We start from the raw sequence: 22,146 nt of genomic DNA, 5'->3' as shown, positions 1-22,146 counted from the left end.
AGAGCTTCGTTAAAAGCGGAGAATAAGAAATCCTTTTTGTGGGGGGAAGAGCAAACTAGTGCGTTTCAGAAGATCTTAAACCTCATCGCAAACATCCCTAATTTGTTTCACTACGATGCTTCAAAAGCTTCGCGTGTTAAATGTGATGCAAGTCATAGCGGGCTGGGGACTTGCTTGGAACAAGAAGTAGAGCCAAATGTTTGGGCCCCGATTGCGTTCGCCTCTAGGTTTCTAAACTCCACGGAAATCAAGTATAGTACCAATGAGTTAGAACTTTTGGCTATTGTATGGTCGTGCGAACATTTCCGTACATATTTACTTGGTAAACGTTTTGTAATTCTAACCGACCATAAGGCCATCATTTCCGCCCTCAACAAAACGTATGGAAAAAAGTCTTATCAGTCACGACTCTCTCGCTGGGCGGACCGCCTCATTCCGTTCGACTATCAAATCGAACATATACCCGGTTCCTCCCTAGGTATCGTCGACTATATGTCTAGATACCCGACTTTCGAAGCACCACTGCCATCATCGCATGACGAATTATTTGTCATTAAATCTATTCAAGCTTTTCACAATGCTTTAAATTTGATTGGTGCTCAATCCAAACCTCAAGTAGTGCAGGTGGGGCAAATTTCAAATTATAACCAGTTTCCACCAATCAGATCTTTTGGTGAAATTAGAGGCGAAATTAGCTACCTCTTAACTAATACGACAAACCAATCAACGTTAGATTCATCTGACCAATCACATTGTTGCAAACAGTTCAGTTCGTCGCCTCTAGAGGGCGTCGTGAATAGTACTCAATCTCTTAACCAATCTCAAAAGGTTATGCTAATTCATTGTTTTAATTCTTCGCCACTTGAGGGCGTTCGTTCATGCTCTCAGTCAACTAGCCAATCATATGCTCGTATGCAAAATCGTGAGTATATATCACTGCCGCGAGAGGTCGACTTTTCATGCTCTAGTACTCTCGACCAATCACAGCACAGTATGCAAATGCGATACGCTAAACCGGAAGTTTTTGCTCAAACTCATTGTCTCCGACCTTACAACTTAGAAATCAGTAACGATATGGATACTTCAAATAATCTTGCTCAAAATACTACTCTTAACTCTACTCTCAATAACTCAAATACTTCTACTAATACTACTGACTTTGCAAATAATACGATCGAACAAACAAATCTTCTCATTTTTGTTGAAAATTTTTCTACAAGTTCCCCTAATTTTTGCACTTCCAGTCAACTAAGACCCAGACTATCTACAGTTCGCCCTATGGATCGCCCGAGCCGTATTAATCAAATACGTACCCGAAACATTGCCAGGCAGAGACATTCTCGAGAACGTTTCGTGGTTACTCGAGGACAAACGACGCAAAAGGCCCTCCCTCACTTCCTTGATAAGTGCCGGAGGCAGCGGCTCACGAGACAGACCAGACGAGGAGAGACACTTCGAATGGGGGTTAATGCCATCAATAACCACAAACCGCTGGTCACACAGGACAAAAAGAAGGTGGTCGGATTGCCGGGACTGTTCGACGTGGATTTGTTGGGAGAGCTGACAGGGGAAGACCCGTTCCTCGGACCGATGAGAACTGCGATCGTCAATAAGGATGTGCAATCCTTTAACTGGGGGCGTACATGGCCCAATTCTGGACGAAAGCGGCGGTGGTGAACAATTGTGTCCTGATAGACAACAAACTAGCCATACCCGAACAGTTACGAAGTGCTATCCTGATTCGACTTCATCGCTCGCACCCAGGCCAAGCGGCCATGATGGACGCCTCGGAGTATATTTGGTGGCCATTTCTTAACCGCCAAATTGTCAATGTCTGCGAAAAATGCCCGGAGTGTACCCTATTTGGTAAGAACATCAAAACTTCTGCGACTTATAACTCAGCTAAGCCGTTACCAACGTTGTCAGCTCCAAATCAAGAATTGCAACTTGATTTCGCGGGTCCGTTAATAGATGATAAGAAGGGGAAAATCTACATTTTAGTCCAAATAGATCGTTTTTCTAAGTTCCCCTCGGTGATGTTAACTAAATCAACCAGTTCGAAAAAAATAGTCAAATTTTTGCGATCATATATTCGTAACCATGGCATACCAGAAAGCATTAGAACAGATCACGGATCTGGATTTCACTCTGACGTCGTTAAAGAATTTTGCAAAATGAGAGGCCTTAAACACATCCTCACAGCGGTGGGGGATCATCGGAGTTGTGGGCTGGTGGAGAGATCGATCCAGACCATAAAACGGAAGTTAGGAACCGAAAAATTACATCCTAATTTTAAAAATCTGAAGTCAACTTTACAACAAATTATCGACGATATTCGGAAAACTAAGCATTCTACGTTAAAAGTATCTCCGTTTGAGCTACACTTTGGGAGGAAGCCCAATACTGAGTTTTCATTAGCACGTGATAATGTTGTTCATTCTCCTACTTCAGCGCAAGGACTAGAAAGGAACCTCCTAACCCCGGAGCAACGATCAAGCCAGGATTACAGCCGCGATAGGGCTAAAGTTGTACCCAGAGGATCGTCACACAGCCCAGAAATCCCCTATAAATTCAAGCCACTCTTTGGTGTGGGCGAGCGTATAGCGGATAGTCAACCGTATAAAGCCTTGGAGAATCTTGCAAAGGCAGCTAACACCTGGAAGCAGTGGAAACGGAATGTGCCTCCACAACTAGGACAAGATCTTCTCCGTGAATTGGCGGCTCGGAATAGCGACCTCGCAAACTCGCTGAAATCAGGTATAACAAAGGGGACCCTACGCTTTTACGATAACGCCCGCGATACGTCAGCACCAGCACTCTCGCATTCACAGAGAATGAACGTGTCGTCTTCTTCGAGGCCCAAAGGACTCTCCAAAACACGTAAATTAGAAAAATTAGTTTTACAAGATCCTCTTAGAGTCAAAATTTCTCGAAAAGTTCTTGATCGAAAATCGGGAAAGCCTCTGTTCAAATTAGCAAAAATCAAGATTACTCGTGTCACGGATCATACTTACATTACCGACAAAGGGAAAGTCTACCGAAAAAATCATCTAAGCCTAAGACATAATTTTAACCACCCTAAGTTTTCAGCTACGCCAGGCACATTGGGTGAACGCTTGCAGCGACGAATTGCTCCTCGGCCCCAGTCTCAACCATCTACTACTCCAGCTACATGGCAGACAGATGTATCTTTAAAGGGCAAGGTGATCGACTTAACAGTAGAGTCATCAAGCGAGGATTCATTGATCACTGGACCTCAGCTAGAATTGGTGGAGGCACCGGTTACAACACCTCAAGGATTGGCTCCCGTGATCGATACATCAGAAGCTCCGATCATCGACTCTCCATCTAATCCCGCCTTGATATCTCCTACAGGGGCGTTAGCAACACCCCAAGACCAGCCAGAGACTTCTTGCACAGCAGCAAAGGACACAGCGGCTACTGGCCATTTGGAGGTCGACAATCCTACCTCCCAATCTTCGAGTGAGTTTAATAGGTCATCTAATCGGTCCAAGAAACCGACGAGGTTTTATGGAAATCCTCTTCGCCATTCAGTTAAGAGTGTAACTGAATCGAACTCTGCAGAGCCTTCATCACTACAAACAAACACCGTTCAAGTCATCACTACGCCGTTCACCCCGATTGTTCGAAAGGTGCCGTTTCCCAGAACTAAGGAGCAAACTACTCCGTATAAGAAGACTAGAATCGAAGAGCATGACAAAACTTCTTGAACTTTGAAACTTTATAAAATTTTGCTATATTGGCTTGTTGTTTTGGTTATCACCGATCATATATTGTGCTTAATTCTTTCTCCCCATTCTGCTTGATTCATTCCAAAATTTATACTGAGATAAATTTTTTCTAGAGGGGGAAGTGTCATGAGGCGACCTTCGGTACCTCATTATATTCTATCTACTTATAGTGCAGTAAATTGATTCAAGGACAAATCTCACCAGCTAAATCGTTTGTCACTTGAGAATCTGAGGTGGTCACTTGCGAAAGCCTTAAGTGTTAAATCTAGTCGTCAAAAACATTAAACATTAAAACAATACTTCAATTCTGGATTCGATAATCATTTATTCAGTACTCTATTCTATCTATTTATATATCATATCTAATTCAATATTCGAATTTTACAATACCGTTTTCCCTACTCAAACTGAGGGAAATCTCAACCCTGTTCGAATCCCGAAACGTCAAATCAGTCACCGTCGAATGTAACACCTAACCCGGGTTCACAAAAATGCTTGCCACACAATTTCATGCAACTCCCTAAAAAATCAACAGCATGAAAATGGCATGAACTTTATTCCATACTATGGAATTGTATGACAAAAATGTTCCATAAATTAATTTAATGGGCAAGTACTTTAAACTTTTCGATCGCCTTGACATTCGGAGTTAATGTTCCAGCCAACCCAATAAAAATATTTTCCAGTCATTTTTGATTATCTTAAAGGACTGGAAAAATGTGGTATCAAAGTTAAGCCCTATGAGTCATAGATGATTCGAAAAAACATTGTCTGCAAAATTGGTCGGACAATTTTTACGCTATTCTAGGTACAATGAATTTGCATTCTTGAACTCCATTGGCTATTTTCAACCCCCCAGATTTTTCAAAAAAAACAATCAAAAATATATATTTTTTACTTTTGAACTCAGGGAGTCCATATTAGGGGTATAAAAATGCTTGGTAAAACAGGTCTTTCGATCGCCGAAATTTGAGTGAATAAAAAACCACAGAAAGTCAGAACATAAACTCGGAAATAACGGACCAGTTTGATCAACACTAAACATTTGACCTATCAAGAAAACTGATCTGTGAGTAGCATCAAGATAGTTCAACAGAGCAAAGAAAACTATTCATGCAAATAAATCTGATATTAAAAATGGCCGGAGAACTGGCTCGGCTGTAGAAAATTTGCAGAAAAAAGGATGGGATTTTTTTTCAACAGTTCTTAAGTTTATCAACTTTTCTCACGATAATTTTTTTGTGGAATAAAATTTTTTGAAAATATAATGGCGAAATATCCCGTAGGGGTTTTTTCGCCAATTTAACTGCGTCAAAAACAGCTAGTATGTTTGTCATTGGTGGCATAAAACCTCAACCGAATAACTTGCTTTGGATACCAAGAATAATTCCAAAAAATTGTCTCAGTGTCGAGAAAAAGTGGTCTGAATTTGTGCCAGAAACTAATACATAGCTTTCAAGTTTCTGCCTTTTTTCGTGGTTTTGCCTTGAGTTCCGTTTCATGATTGTGATTCCTCCGCGACCAAAAATTGTATTTTTAGACTGTCCGCGATTATGAAACTCTGTCCAAACTCTTTTGTTTGTTGAATGACATTTGCCGCGACTTCGAAAAACTGAAAATTAGTCGCGGACTTCGACCCGGTGGTAACGTTCACATATTTCGATAATATATGAAGTTGGAGACTTCTCGTGCTTCATTTATGTTTCTGATAGTTTCTGTGTTTGCTAACAAAGTTACCTTGTTTATTTAGTCATAGGTAAAAACTCGTTGCGAAAAAAAAACATCAAAAACCTAGAGAGTAAGTGTATTTTGAGATGTGCCAGAGAATGATACCAAGCTCTCAATCAGGAATATGATGAAACCGTTTTTTTAAATGTTTTGTTTTCCATTGCCGTGGTGTATATTACGATCCAGGATGAAAGAGTCAAGATTGCCTTTTAATGCAAACATGTAAAATGGAACAAGCTTTCAGGCTTTTCTGTTCAGGAAGTTAATTCACTTGGAGCCCAGCTGCGACGTTTTCCTTCCCATCCCCCCTCTCTACCATATCTACGGGACAGTGATGGCAGGACTAACATCTCCCTTCAGAGGAATCACTACCCTGATGCAGCAGAGATTCGACTTCCCAGCTGTGCTCAAAGGAATTCAGGTAGGCGTTACTCAGAAGCGAAAGAATTAGACCTTATTTGCTTTAAATCAACCAAATTAGATACAAAAGTGACCAATTTTTGAGATCATTCTTTCCGGTGTTATTCAATTCTTGAAACTGAATTACGATTGCGAAAGATAACTCGCGGGCTTTCGATGCTTATGACTAGAGGGATCCCCCCTAACCAACAAAAAGAGGAATTCTTCATGCAAGAAGAACCGATTTCCCAAAATCATTTCAATCTTTTCGAAAACTCATCATTTGAAAACAATGTGATAATCTGAAAAATTGAGCAGAAAAGTTAATCATTTTTCGAGAGCTCAAAGGAAGTTGATTGGTTGTTCTCTGGGCCCTAGCCCCCCAATAAATGAGGCTTGTCTCCGATAAGTTTAAGCATCATGAGTTTAGGATTACAAAGTGACGAAGCTAGCCCTAGTGCCTCCCATCATGCTGGCCCTAGCCAAACATCCAATGGTGGATAAATTCGACCTGTCTTCTGTCAACGAGATCTTGTCTGGTGCAGCCCCCCAGCCGGCTGAACAGATTCAAATTGCGTGTGAAAGAATTAACCCCAATGAAAAAATAGTCTTTACACAAGGTAATTTTCAAGCATCGTTATATTTGAATGCAAGTCGATAGGTCGCTGGTTCAAAACCCTGCGTGTGCTCCGTGCTGGGTTATTTTCGAGGGTGAGAAAAAAAAATACCGTATTGGCATAATTTTGGAGAAATTTACAAAAGTAAACATTCAGAATTCTCTAAAAACACAACTTCCATAACTCCAGAACAAGATATGTCCGCGCTGAACATCAACTCATAAAAATTTTACGGTCAGAAAAATACGCTGCGTAATGTTTTAAACTAACTACAGAAGTTCTATGTAGATCATTTTTCATTGATCAATGGAACAAACTCAAAGTTTGATGGGGGTAGGGGTTAGCTAAAAACAAAACTTGATTTCATCTTCAGGGTATGGGATGACGGAGAGTGGTGGGGTGTCTTCAGGCCTTCCCCCAGATGCACCCTACGAGTGCATTCAGAAAGGAAGTGTCGGCATACCAGTTCCAGGCTGCGAAATCAAGGTCAGAGGAGACGCGTAACTAACTGCAATAGTTGTATATGTCTAACTGCTGAGTAGGTTCTTAACTAGACGATAAAAAGTTGTTTTGATTTTTTATCAATATGTTTTGTGAAAAAGTTGGGTCCAAAATTTAGTGTAAACTAGAAAAATAGGTTTCATATTTATAATATTTGTCCTAAAAGTATAACCATAAATAAAGGATAGCCGGCCATTTATAAATAAGTAACTCTGATTGAGAAAAAGAATTGAACATAAATATGAAATAACACCAACTGAACAATATCGCTCAGCCATATGGTCTTTGTTTTCAGTCAAGGCCATCCATCTGGTCTGTGACTAGCTATCTATAATTTGTATTTAAATATAAATACTTAAACGTGGTTCGTGCCAATCCCGCCGGATGACAATCCCCCTCGTGAAATAAAACAGAGTTTTACCGTCCCAGTGGTACCAATTGTGAGTTTTATAGTCCCTGTGGGACTGGAGTTTTATAGTCCTTGTGGGACTTGATTGCTCCACCTCAATTTTGTTTTGTGGCAGTTTCCAGTGAGTTATTCTTGCCTCCGCGAGTGTTGCTGTTGTTATCGGCGGCGCTGTTTGGGTTTCGTCCTCTTCATGATATTTCTCATGCTCCTCTTGGGGTTCGTCTCCTCTTTCGGTATGTTGTCTTCGGTTAATTCTCATGCTCCTCTTGGGGTTCGTCTCCTCTTTCGGTATGTTGTCTCCTCTTTCGGTAAGTTTTCAATCGGCTTTCCGACGCTGAGACCAAATCTATTTTTTTATTGATTGTTTCAAGGAATTTTATGCATGCGACGAACTCCCGGGAATCTCATTCAAAACCCATTTCCCGTGGTTTGTTTTGTGCCCGTGTTCTATTGCTCTGGGGGCATAAATGAGAAACTTCAAGGCGAGTCGATGGTATTGATTGGGATCGGGTGTCCCCATGCTGATAAAGGTGTGGCCCGTCGGTTCTGTGTGGATTTTAGTGTCGGTTTTGCGCTTAGCGCAGGTTGCGGTGGCGGTGTTGTCTTTGTGTCCTGCCGTTTTTGAGGAGTGTGCCGTGTTTTCCAAGGCGATGGATGACCATCCGTCGCTTGACGAGGCCTCTGTTTCAGTTTCTTTTTTGTCCGCGTTATAGCGTCACTCCTCTGGCTTGTCTGGGTTTGGGTTTTCTGCCCGTCCTTTTTCCCGTTTGTGGCTTTGCCGTTCGCTTTTTCACGGCGTCTTTTGCGTCTTTCTTGATATGTTGTTCTTTCCGAGACCTCTTAATTGGTAGACCTGTCTTCTCATCCTCCTGCAACATTTCGTGTTGAGGTGCATTTGGTTGTTCGATGTATAAAAACGTAAGCATGGCCCTGTTCTCCTAGCTGCTTTATATGCCACATAATCACTTAGCCGTCAAAGTCTGCATGGTCCGTATATTTTTGGATTTGGTACAAATGCGAAGCCACTATTTCTTAGTCGGCGAGGTTGTTTTCCCTTAGTTTGTACCCAGGACGTGTGCGGTGTGTAAGTTCAAATCCGACCATTTTTTGTTTTGTTTTTTTTTGTTCAAATGTTTTAAACTCTTTAACTCTGGTTGCGATCCGGACTATTTTCCGAGCTACTATATGTAGGTGTTTTCTAATGTTTGTGTCCGCTTGTTTTTGTGTTCCCGTATATCTTAGATTTAACTCTTCCTTTTCCTTACCTTGCGAATATTTTGTTCCCACACCTGTGTTACTTTTCGTAGAATATTCTCCGTCCTTCAGGGATGTTTCTTATGGTTCTGGCGAATTCTCGAACGGTCGTCGTGTCATCTTTACATCACTTTCAGACCAACATTGGAGGTCGTGCATGATTTCTGTTTAGAGTGGTGGATACATCAAGTTTTTTTGATCTAAACAAGCGTGTTTTGCATTTGCACAGTTTAGCTTACTCGGTGAGCTAGTTGTGGCTATGCTGGATAAGGATGTTTTGGGCTTTCGACGCATGTGGGCTTCGAAAGGAGAAATTTTTGTTGTTTTTGTGGTGTTATTCCAAATGTTCTTGTGATTTCGGCTACGTCCGAGGTTAGCTTATTTGGGGTGTTGTTCCTGTCTACTCGCATAACCCTCAACCTGCGTTCTAGTGGTTGGATCGAATGTTCGACAACCACTATGGATCTGTGGTCACTTACTGGTGCGAAAAGGACTTTAATGATGTTGGATTTTCAAGAAAAGTTTGAACTTTTCGGCTCTAAGCGTTTGTGCTTGATCACTCCTAAAACTACCGGGTACCCTATTGTTTGAGATATGCCTTTGCATAAAATTTATTGCAAAATCCGCCTTTGTATTTGAAACCACCTTTGCTCTAGGGAGTTTTGACCATTCGTCTACCGCGACTAAAATGTCTGCATCTTTCTTTAACTCGTCCGGGAGGGGCCCCGGAAAAATCTATTTGGACTTCCTCATTTGGTTCTGCTACCGGTTCCATCTAGAACTACAGCGGTTTTCCTATTGCTGGTTTTACATTTTACCTTGCTCTGTGCATTGTTCGCAGTTCTGGGCCATTTGGACAATTGTGCCGTGGATGTGTGGGAACCAGACTTTTTCGCACAAGTTGAGCATTGCCGTCGCTCCCGAATGGGTCAAATGTAAGCTGTCTAGAATGGATGATGAGGGATGATGATCTGGTCGTCTACCAAGGGACGGTCATCCCTGACTTGCAGTCGATTTCCTACATTGTATCAGGAGTCACCGTTTGCGAATTTCAGCGCTTCCCAGTCCCGTTTCTGGGTGGCGGCGGCTATGAGTTTGGCCCTAATGACTTGTTGCAGTTTCCTCCGGTAGAGTTGTGTGTCCTATTCTGCCTCAGTTGCGGTGGCTCTATCTGCAGTTTCCAGGACACTTGTCACAGTAAGCTCGTGGCTAAATTTAATTGAGTGCGGGACCTTGTTGGCGGGGCCTCGTTAGGCGATCTTTCTTCGATGGCGACGTAATGGACGCAATCTCTACTGTGAGCTCTGTTTGCGATTGCATGTCATTAGAGGTTGTAGTTTTAGTCGTATTCTGTGTCTGTGTTGTTAATTCCGTTTTCTTTGACTCAGTTTGGGTCTCTTTTGTTTTCGGTGGACTGCTCAATCTGTCGAGAGTATCTGTTACTTGTGTTCAGATGTTCGGGATGTTTTTGTGGTCGGGTTTGGTGATTCTTTTGGTGTTCTTAGTAGATTCCATCTGGTCTTCATCTCGTGTTGTTGTGCAGTCTGAAAACACGGTTTTCGGAAATTTAAGTAAAATTCTACTTGGGATAAGTTCTCTGGCGTCTCAAACTGTTTGTTCCGAGTTTGTTGTTGTTAGTGGTGAGTGTGTTGTCCTGGAGTGGGTTGTCCAGTGCTCGTATGTGGTTGTTTGTGTTCTTCAATGTCAGCGTGGCTCAGACACTCCTTCCCAGTCGGACTCTCCTTTTCACACGATTTCAGGGTTTTGACCTCTAGGGGTCGTTTTCGAAGAGCTGCATCCCCCTCGTGTCCGTGCACTATCTGGGATGAAACTACCTATGTTGCCTTTTGTCTCATTTTATCGTCTGATTGTTTAATGGTTGAACTTTGCTGATAAAATAAAATTCATAGTACTCTGGTTTTTCAGCAATTTTGTCTGCTGATTTTTGAGAGTGAAATTGGTCAAAAGACTGTTTTTGTTCTGAGTCAAATGACCGCTTGTGCTATGTTTGGATTGTGTGAAGTGCCCTTGACATGTCGATTGAGCTGTTGCATTCCTTTTAATGTCAGCGCGCTTTTTGATCAGCCGACTAAGGGCTCAATTCTGATTGGCTAGCCTGTTCAATATGACGTTGTCAATCAATTCAAGACTGGAAAAACATGAATTAACTGACGCGACAACAAATTCCTTGTCATACTTACTGGAGGTTAAAGCTAATCCCAGCGGATTTCTCGACATATAACCAATTGGTCAAATTTTTGTTCCTGCTAGGTGTTTGATATCAAATGTGAATGAAATTAACCTATCGATCTGCCTGGTGAGCCTACTTTAGCTAGTTTTGATTGTTTGATGGCGTTTAATGCGCTGAATAAAATTTGATGGTCCGAAATGATTGTGAAATTTTTCGCCTAAACGACTCCTATAACCCAAACGATTCCGAATAGTTCTAATTCTTTTACCAAACATTTCTCTTTTAGTGAGTTTAGAAACGTTGAGGCGTATGCTGTTGCTACCCAGCCTACATTAGTATTTTACTCTAAAACAGCCCCTTACCGAAATGTACATGCGTCACAGACTACCCGGGTTTCTAGATTTTGGTTGGAATGTTTTTTTTTCAGTTAATTCAGATACAAGCTTTAGAATGTTGTGGAACGCGGGTGTATGTTCCGGCTTCCAATCTAATGTTTTATATTTGTCTGAAACTTTTAGCAGTTTTTTCAATGTGAATGCTGTTTTTCCAAGGCTTGAGATGTATCTAGTGAGGTGGTGTTTTGACCCCATGATGCTTTTCAGTTGTTTAAACGCTCTTGGGATGGATAGTTTTAGTATTGCCTCTGTTTTTTGTTTAAGTGTTAACGGGTCTACGCTGCTTATTTTGTAACCCAGCTACTCGAATTGTTCGCACGAGTGTTTGTTGTCAGAATCAATATGTCATCAAGGTAAGCAAACATACTTTCACTAATTTGTTAAAATGAGATCGATAGCTTTTTGGAATTCGGCTGGCATATCCGTGAGGCCATAGAATTCCGTTTGAAACTGGTATGTACCTGTAGCTTTTCCCCCTATCAAGCTAAAACTACATTAGTTTTTTGTTACGGTATCCAGAGGGGTTTGTGATTATGCATAGCGTAGATCGAGCGTTGTGAATAGATTTTTTTGTTTTTCCTTCGTCCTGATGATTTGTGCGATATTATCTAATAATAGTCCATATTGGGCATTTGGTACTAATTATTGGGCTTGAAATTTTTAATTTTTCTTGGAGTCAAGTGCAAGTTTGACCGTTTGGTCCTTTTTGACTGTTCTGGCTATTGGACTGTTGAATTGCTCGTCCGATCGTTTGTCTAGCTTTTTGATATGCTTTTGATCTATTTGTTGGTTTAGTTCGGGTTCCACTCGCTCTTATTGATGAATGAGTGTTCTTCGGCTTTTTTGTTGGATTGGTTCGATATGTGAAGTGAGTTCGCATCACGTGTTTTTTCCCGGTTCGCACGCAAAGTTGTTGAAGATTTTCTTTATTCCAGTTTTTTATTTCCTCGTCTGATTCTTCTTCTTTCTCATGTAGATTTAGTACCTGGTTGTGTTTTCGTTTTTTCTTGCACGAGTTTGATGCCGATTTTTGGTAGATTGACCCGCCTGATGATATTTGACTTTTGATCATGCACAATGATAATTGGTACCGATTAGAGTGTCCATTCTCCGGACTCCACCGCAAAACTTAGGCGCCCTTGTGGAACATTATTTTTTCCGTTGTAGCAGGCAAGGTTTTGAGCGGCGTCCGCCGGTGGAATGAGTTTGATTAGTGTTGAGCGGCCATTTTGGCGTAGTGTTACTGCCATTTTTTCATTGACAAAAGTCATTGGGCTTCCTGAATCCACAATAGCAAACAGTTCTTCTGATTTTGTCTTGAGTTTCACTATATGTCCATTTAAGTCATCTTCTCCTATGTTATTGAGGTCCGGATTTAAATTATTTCTGATATGGCCCAAACGGTAAAATTGTCCTGAAGAATTTCCTCCCAGTTGTTTGATGGCATGAATTCGGCATAAGCCACTGGATCGATATTGTCCCCAGTGGCGACACAATCTTCTTCTTCATCTTCTTGCTGATAACTGCCGGTTCTTAGCATGCAGTTAAAATTTATTGGTCAGTATACTTTTGCAATATGACTTCATTTAGCGCATTTTGTGCAGAATTTGTTTTTGCTCGGCAAAACTGTAAATGATTTGGCCCAAATTTTCTGCCACATTTATAACAGGGTTTGTTTCGTCCCATTTGTTGGTGTTGTTGCCCACGTAGGTTGTAACTTCCCCGGGGAAAATTGTTCCGACCTCGCAGTTTTCCCCGGCCCCTTTGGTTGTTTTGGTACCCGTTGGGGAGGTTACCATCTCTTCCGCATGGTTGGACATAACCTATTGATTCTTGTTTCAATGTTCTGTTTGGGGTTGCTGGTACTCCAGATGGTTTTGTTTTCATTGCCTTACTATGTTCTAAACCTTTATCTCTCCTGATTGCATATTCATAAGCGTCTTGCAGTGATCTAGTTTCTGCCAACATTTTTTCTGCAATTTTTTCATTGGACATTTGAGCCGTGAAGATATCACCGCCCCATCTTTTCGATTTCCGCAATTGGCCCGTTATGCCATTTGACAAAATCCGCGTGGAATTGTTCCAGCGTTTCGTTTTTCCGTTGATTCCGACAAGCAAAATTGTTTTCCTCGAAAGCTATAATTCGATAACTGCAAATATATCTTCAAGAATTCGCATTAGCTCTTTTGTTGATGTTTGAATATCAAGGTTTGGTCTCTTTTGTTGCAGTTGTCGTAGCTCTTCTGCTCCTAGGTACAAGAATGTGTAGCTTCTCACTTTGGCGTCCGGGTCATCCCAATGTACATTGTTGCACATGACACCCTTGTCTCTGCTTTTTATCAAATTATTTGCCCAATCGACTCGTTTTTCTTGGTTTCTGATATCTATATTACGTTTTTGTCCCAGTGATTTCAACCTCGTAGGTTGGTTCAGTTGGTTCTAGCACTGGGGGTTTCGTCCTCAACAAAATTCTGACCCTCTATCCCATCTTTGGCAAACACGGCCTTTTACATCCTTGCGGCCTACTTTAACAATTCCAGTGGTGGTTCTACTGATGCTTTCTGCTAAAATGGTTGGTTACTCGGAGGTTCCTTATATCCTGCTGACTGCGCCATGTCTTATCGTAATGTATGAGCTTTTATAGAATCCGAACGGATTGGCTTTTTTAATCTAAGTAACTCTGATTGAGAAAAGGAACTGAACATAATTATGAATTAACAGCAACTGAACGGTACCGCTCAGCCATATGGTCTTTGTTATCAGTCAAGGACATGCATCTGGTCTGTTACTAGCTATGTTTAATTTGCATATAAATATAAATACTTAGTAGTGATTCGTGCTAATCCGGCCGGATGACACTATATATGGCGTGCGGGTGGATGACTTTCGCAAAAATCCAAATTAATTTTTTTTACATTTAATTATTTCATTTTTTTACTGCTCCCTAGACCTTAAAAGGCGGTCGGAACATTCAGGGCCTCGACCTGATATGAGCAGTCTTGTTACAATTGCCTTTTTTTTTTGTAACCAACTTTGTTCACAGCATTCTTACCCTGGATACCCTGGAATTATCTCACTCAGTTGGAATTATTGCAGTAGATATCTTCTGAGCAGATTGACCATTCAATAAAACTGCGCCAAGTATATAAATCAGCATTTTTTTGTAAAAGATTTGAGTGAGTTTTGTGACTGTTACTTCTCTTGCGTGGTCTTTTATAAGTAAACAACATATATATGCTAAGTCTTTATATATAAGTAAACCAGTACTTTCGGTTCGCTTATGCCACCGATTAAACCTACTGAAAAGAAAGTTTTCGCTTCTCAGAGATATAAATTTTTTTAAAATTCACCAACAGATGAATTCCAGTGTTTTTTTCTGCTTCTACCTAAAGTAAATGTAGTTTTTTTTAAATTGATGGTAATGATAGTTGTTACTGCTTTTGTAAACAATCATGAATGTCATAAAGGAGCTCAAAAAATAACAGATATTCAACCATCCGCCATATCTAAAAACTGCCATATCTTGAAACCAAAATTACATAACAATTGCATAATCAGCAACAGTCTAAGTACATTATTAGAATCAGTATTAGTTTTCCACGTGTTGGAATGGTAATCTTAATTTCGGTTTGTTGGCCCTTCGGCTTTGTTGGCCTTTGACTTATAATTTTTATTATCATTTATTCCAGGCTAACCCCGTGTTTAGATAATGAACATAGAGACGGGTGAGACTGAGCTGTGTGGGGTGGAGGGGGAGGTATGTATGAGGGCCCCCTCTCTCATGCAGTGCTACTTGAACAGAGAGGAGGAAACCAAGAACACAATCATGTCAGACGGGTGGCTCAGATCAGGTGCCTCCTACATTAAGACATTGAAACAGTACAGCAAATGCTCGTAAAATAGCTGTAATAGTTTGGAAAAGCTGGAACAAAGTTAGCCGGTCCAAGTAGCCTGGACAGTAGCATAGAGAGTTCCAACCAATTTCATAAAAACTAGATAAGTTTTTTTTTCAAGCTTGTGTCAATTCCTGTGACGACGGTAATAGACAGTCGATTATGCTTAAATTAAAATTTTGGTTCTTTTTATCTAATACTTATTTACTCAAAGTAGTTAAATAGATCATTTACTCCCTGTGTACAAATTACTTCAAATAGATAATTGACTCCCTCAAACAATTTTGGCAAGCCAATTTTGTAATCTCAAATGCAAAATCCCAAATATTGAATCTCAAATACTGAATCCAAAATACTGACCTAGTTCGGCGATATGCCAGCTCAATTACGAATAAACTCAATTACCGAATTAATCCAATGATATGATTCGGTGCTGTGTTTCCAAAACTATGATCCCAAAAACTGCTTGCAAATACTAAATGGTGACATACATCGATTAAGTTAACCAATATTTTAAGATTTGTTCGCTGACAATCGTCAAGTCCTTGCTTTTAAATTCCGCAAGTGCATATGCAAGTTCAGTGAAATATTCAAATTTTTGATTTTTTTTACACTTTGCGGAATCCGATTACATTTGCGGATTTCGCTTACAAATTTTGCAGATTCCATTTACATTTGCGGATTCCACTTACATTTTGCGGAACCCACTTACAGTGGCGGAATCCAGAACAACTAGCTATAATTGCTTGTTGCGGAATCTGCAGCAAATTAAATGTGCCGACAAAAATTACGTTACAAGTATATGTACGCGGAATCCACGAAAGTCTTGTAAGTGGAATCCACTTACAATTTGGAACATGTTTAAAAACTTGTCTCTGGAATCCAGGAGCATACAGCTAGAAAGTTGTGCGCCTATCCAGTGCACAGTTTGGCCTCTTAATGTTTGAGACATATACTCTCGGCGTGGTTTTTATTCAAACTTCAAACCATTTTTACAAAACAGGTTATAGATTGGGGTATAGATCTCTTTATCTACATGCCGCCAGCCGAGTGCGCACTTTACTTAATAGTAATGTGCCATGCTTATGTCGCTAAAACTGCTTGCTTTAATATCTCGCACTACAAAATCGTTCCAAATTGAATCGAGGCAGCTAATTGGTTTCATTAAATCAAACCAAAGTGATTCACGAACACAAGTTAAATATGAGTTACCTAAGTTCGAAAAAAAAATTGAAATTTTTTTTGAAAAAAAAAAAAAAAAATTTATTCCGGGGGCCGTGGGACCGTTCAAATTCTCGCATTAACAATTACGTGATTTATTCATTTGTGTCCTAATTTTCCAAACCGCAAAACCGATTTGTTTTTAGGCGATCTCGGCTACATGAATGAAGAAGGGTATTTGTGGATCACAGACCGACTGAAGGAACTGATCAAGTATAAGGGAAACCAGGTGCCCCCTGCACAGCTAGAAGCAGTTATCCTCACCCACCCCTCTGTACAGGACTGCGCCGTGATCGGAATTCCGGATGAGAGTGCGGGTGAACTACCCAGGGCGTATGTCAAGGTCAAAGAAAGCTTCGAAGGAAAAGTCACAGAGGGAGAGTTACAAGCATTCGTTAAAGGTTACAAACTTCAAATACGTCAAAACATTTTCAGTATTAGATTTGAGATCAAAACTTCAAAAGTTGCGTTTTTTTTGGCGTGCGTTCCCCTTAGAAATTGCTTTATGTTGGCGCCAAAAGCGCCATTACAAAATTTTTAGGGTTGGTCGGCTGGAGGGTAAGGGAGATCGAATCTTCCCCTAAACCCGCGATTGATTTCAAAATTACTTTTTTTGTTTCAGAAAGAGTGGCTCCTTTCAAACAACTGAAGGGCGGTGTCGCTTTCATAGACGCTATTCCAAAATCAGGCGCTGGAAAAATTCTCCGCAAGACTCTCAAAGACAGCTATCTCAACGAGCAAAAACATAAGAACGGAACAATCTAAAACATTCTAGAACAATCAAGAACAATCAAAAAGAGTAGTAGAAGATGTCTGTAAATTTCTATTTGTAATCGCAGTAAACTCAAATCAGTAATTGATTTGATTCGAGATAATTTTTGTGACGTTTTATTAATCAACTAACTTGACAACAAGGTCAAGAAACCTACCTTGCATAAAAAACTTTCACTAAAATCTAACATTAACCCAAACTTTGAATTTTGTGGAAAAGTTACCTTTCAATATTATTGTTATTATTAAAAAAACAGTGATATTTCCGAAACGAAAATAGGTTTGGTTAAAGATTCTTGGGCAAGAAGTTTTTAAGATCTTAGTTTACCCATTTTTTCTATCAAAGATTGTAACATTTCAAAATCATCAAACCGCTGCGAATAGATTTGCTTTCGAAAATTGAGTGAAGCTGAATTTGCGCTGCTTCCAATCTTGATTGTGCTTAAACCGCTTATAAAATTAATTATTCCACAATCATCACCCTTCACAGAAAAGTTTTTGTTTAGAAAAAAAATGCTTTAGATAAAAAGTGTTTTGAGTGGAACATTTCTGGACTGTTATAACAAAACTGCACGTTTATCAACTCAAAAACCTTACTTAAGGTGTTTGAGTTGATAATTTATTACATGCAAAGTTCTTGTAAATGCCTTCAGTTTGTTGTATTTCAAAATATTACTTGCAAAACTGAGTCTACTTGTAATTGGTGCTACTTTTGCTGAAGGCAGTGGCAATTTTTTGGCATATGTAGCTGCTTTATTCGTGACTAGTGTTTGTCGGTTGTTAAACTTGCGTGGCTGAGTGGATAGTGCGTCAGACTCAAAATCTCTTGATTGCAGTAGGTTGCAGATTCCAATCCTACAAGTGGCCGAGTTTTTGCTAATTCGAGCCTTATTTTATTTTTTCTTATTTCACGCAATAGAGCTGTTTTTTGGTCGTATTCCTGCAAGTGTTTGTGAAGCAAAATTTACCTCTCTGTATAAAATATACACAAAAAAGAAAAAATTATGGCACACTACAATTTGACCCACTATAATTCGTAACACAACGCACCCCTTTGGTGACAGCATTTTCTATTATCAATAACAAATTACCGCTGTAGAGTTACTAAAACTCGGCCAGATTCAAAATCAATTACTTTAAAAAAACAGCAGTGACGGGTCTTGTAAATTAAGACCAGCACTTAATCATAACGAAAAAGACTTTTCTCATTTGAAGCGATCCAAATGAACGAAGTCCAGGACAAGGTCGTCTCAAGTGAATTACTGGGTGCTATCGCACTCAACGATGTCTTATCATATTTTCCTTCGAATGGCCAGCTGTCCCACCAAGTAGCTCAAGGCAACCTCTGATCGAAATTATTCACTAGGTCTAACTCAGAAACAAACTCTCCCACGCTCGGACAATCCAAATGTACGAAAGCAGGGGATGATCAATTCTACTACTCAAGATAGATTTTTGCACCGAGGTCTTCTCCGATATGTCTCCGGGCTCCTCGAGCTGTCCTACTTACAGTACTCTTGAAACACTCAATCTAGAACTCAAACTGACTGGGGAATCGCCGGGTCAATTAGCCCACTTATCCATAAAATGTCTATTCGAAAGATCTTCAAAATTCCGTTCAGGTCCTAAGTTACTACAAAGATTTCTTAAAAGAAAATTTATGTTGCTTTGGAGAGTCTCTCTTTGGAGGGTATCCATTGTCAAAAACATGTATCCCAATTGGAGTTTTCTCAAAACTCCGTTTCTACAAAAAAGAAAATGAAGTCACCTAGACGGGTTCCTAGGACGTTTGAGTTTTACCTCAGAGGGGTCATTTTACCCTGAAAATGGTCAAAACTTGGAGAAAAAAAAACAAAACAAAAACGACTTATTGCACCAAAAGGTTTCCAATCGCTTTAGTAGTTTTTGAGCTATGAGCAAAACCGTTGTGGCTTATTTGGGTTTTCTTAGTACCTCTTTAGGTTTTCACAGACTTTTTGCACAATTATCTCTTAAAGTGCACAAATGTTTTTGAAACAAGCGCAGTAACCCTGTAAAGCACATGAATTATACAAAAAAGTACCAAGTTTGGCTTTGAAACAAAAACTTGGCCAAAAACTATCAGATTTGGTGCCTCCAAATCCGTTCTTTTTCAACTTAACGTTTTTATTTCAAATCACAGAGCTATTGGGAGCGTTGCGTTTTAACTGGTAACCCAAATAAATCCGTTACCTAAGCAGCCCTAAAATGAATTTTTTTATTCGCTTTATCTCAAAAAAATCCTAAACGATGACATGAGGCAAAAAAAATCACAAAAAAGTGATCAAGCGATCCTATTTTCTCATTTCTGATTTTTTTTTCTCCGCAGATTTTTAATATGTGAGGGACTGAATTAAAAGGTAATTCACTGTTCTGTCATTTTTCTCAGGTAGGAAAAAGTCGGATATCCAAAAGTTTCTTTCTCAGGTTTGGGTCAAAAATTGATTTCGGATCTAAAAAAAGGGGGATAAGTAACATACAATAAGAACAATATCTTATTATAAGTCTTAAATTACTTTTATTATAAGCTCATTCTTACCTAACGTCAGAATTAAGGCTTCTAATTCGGAAAATTTCAAAAGATGGAAGGAAGAAAACAAGCGGTCCCAATGTACCTTCCATCAAACTAAGTGTACAGTAATAGTACACGACCGATGCTAAAAATGCCCCAATGATACACAATAGCCGTCGTGCATTCTGATGGTGATAGTCCCTGTTGCTTTTGGTGCAAGTCTGTCGTTTTACCTCACTATCCTCCGGTCACCGGCATATCTATCATTAACGTGCTTAAAAGCTCAAACATAGAGGGTTCTCAGCAAACAACCAAGGCTACTGATTTATCAAAAAGAAACGACAGATTTCAAAATCACTCTGAAACAACAACAATTAGGAAAGCCAAATCGCATCTTCTCAGGAAGCAAAAAATAAAACAGTCATATTACACTTTTTACTGTTTTGGGTCGTTTTTTTTTGAATTTTTTCTGCTTTTAAAAGTAATTGTTTTTTTTGTAGATATACACAATTTTTGCTTATTTTTTCCTCCTGTTATTCAATTTTGGTCCCAGAGCCTTCTCTCAAGGCTCTGGGTTTAAAATTAAACCATAAGACAAAACTAAGCAAAACTTGTGTTCATCGGGCTTTCGATTTCTCATTTAACACTCTGGCCCCCGGAATTCCGTTTTAAATAACTCAAATAGCTAAGCCAAGCCAGCCGGAGAGTCCAAATTTTTCGGTTAGACCGATACAGAGAAAAAAAAATTTTATCTTGTGCATCTGCTTGGAGTGGAAGGTTCGTCGTTAAAATTTTCGCTGATAATGATGCTCATGCCTCAAAGAGACCCACCAAAAAGCGCCATAAAAATGTTTGTTTAAGATTCAACCAGAAATTACATAGCTCTGAGAAAAAAGAAGAAAACAATTTTGATGAATCGCTGGTCTCAGATACTTCCAGTTGTAGGGGTTTTTCCAGTTGATATTTATACCAGTTGATTTTTGGTCTTTTCTGGGATCAACGAACTTGTTACGAATTTCTGGACATCAACCGAACCAATTTCACTTAGCTTCCGACTTACATATAAATGCTACCATAGCTAGATTTCGGATCCCCTGACTACTTAGCTAGAACTCAAAATGGGGCTTAAAACCTCAAATTTCCATTTTTTTAATGTTATTTATATGTCGTTTTCATTGGAGACAGGTTAACTTTTTCCTCTCCCTGGACTACTCGTGCTCTGAAACGAATAACCCACGGAAGTATTCAACAGTTCGGGCAATACAGGAGACAAAAGAGCCTTAGATTGAGTTTTTTGACACCCAATTCACTATCTCGAGAGATAACATCCTTAAATTCCCGGGTTCTGAGAATTGGGATGTGTCCCGAATTATCCATCGAATCTCCGGCTCCAACATAATTTGGCAAATAACTCTTTTACCGCACAAACCTAGAGCGTTTTTCGTCGCGCGTTATTTGTCGATCGTAATTATTCGGCGGTCGTATCTGATTTTTTATAAATTACAAAAAAATTTTTTAGTATTTCTGAAAAATATTAAATCTCAAACCGAATTTTCATTTTTCAAAAATTTAGAGTACTCTGACCCTCCTCCTAAAACTAGTTATCCCGCTAACCACTTCAGAAGATTAGCATTTTCCTTCTGGCGGATTGACTTCTTTCTGGTTTCTTGATTGGAAAATGATCTGCCTTTAAGGAAAATCAAACATAATCTTCTTCTAATACCAGCTTACACAAAAAACATGTACGGAAACAACACAAATAATAATTATGAAAGAACTGAACATCTACACTTTTGACCAAAGTTCAGCATTCATAATACCAAAAGCGTTGGTTCAGATCTAATTTGGAACCAAAATGAAAATATACAATCAAACAACCATTAGCAGCATATTTTTTAAAACTGTAGAATTTAATTGTAGGGAATATTTTCTATTTATATTAAGTGAAGATCCTTCTATGGTGATGGATGGAAAAACAATATCGAAACAGTCTAAATTTGTTTGAAATTAAACTTATAACCATTGTATTATTTTGTAAAACAATAATTAACCAAAGAAAAATGCGTATTTTTCACTTTCTTAATGTTAATAACTCACGTTTTGCTACTTTAGTGTTCATTTTTTAGTTGTGAATCACTGTATGATCTAGATTTGTAACTTCTAGGTTAAAAGCATTAAAAAGTTTTTTGTGAACAGTCGGTTGTTGTAAGGCTTTATTTTAATTTCTTTCTTTAATCACCAATGTGTTTGACCTCGAAACCTTTCGAATTTTAAAGGACACACTGAAAAATGTGATTTATGAAAACGCCCTGGGAAACATTGTTCATTTTAAGAAAATTATCGAAATCCTATCGACGTCAACCAAGGAAGGAGAAAAAATAAAAAAAGTTTTCGACGTGGAAAATTTAAAAAATGCGGGTAAATCAAAAACTTTGGAAAACATAGTCAAAAGCAAAAAGAAATGGAACAAAGAAAACGTAACAAA

The 22,146-nt window shown here is 39.3% G+C and overlaps 2 protein-coding genes across 2 annotated transcripts in view; both read left to right on the top strand.

Moving 5' to 3' along the window:
* LOC134854325 (uncharacterized) overlaps positions 1–17,408 on the top strand; it is a 39,733-nt gene extending 22,325 nt beyond the window's left edge. Inside the window, exons 5-10 of the mRNA XM_063870536.1 lie at positions 5,739–5,901; positions 6,310–6,499; positions 6,870–6,982; positions 14,953–15,097; positions 16,507–16,761; positions 16,983–17,408. Coding sequence (XP_063726606.1) covers positions 5,739–5,901; positions 6,310–6,499; positions 6,870–6,982; positions 14,953–15,097; positions 16,507–16,761; positions 16,983–17,125 — 1,009 coding nt within the window. The 3' untranslated portion in view covers positions 17,126–17,408. The remainder of the gene's footprint in view (positions 1–5,738; positions 5,902–6,309; positions 6,500–6,869; positions 6,983–14,952; positions 15,098–16,506; positions 16,762–16,982) is intronic.
* The window catches only part of LOC134853956 (ras-related protein Rab-21-like), a 103,406-nt gene that overhangs the window by 46,576 nt on the left and 34,684 nt on the right, over positions 1–22,146 (top strand). The window lies entirely within an intron of this gene.

This window comes from Symsagittifera roscoffensis, chromosome 9 (genome assembly GCF_963678635.1).
Source record: "Symsagittifera roscoffensis chromosome 9, txSymRosc1.1, whole genome shotgun sequence".
Classification (NCBI taxonomy): domain Eukaryota; kingdom Metazoa; phylum Xenacoelomorpha; order Acoela; family Convolutidae; genus Symsagittifera; species Symsagittifera roscoffensis.
Note: the sequence above shows the minus strand (reverse complement) of the source record. Positions and strands in the feature narration are given on the sequence as shown.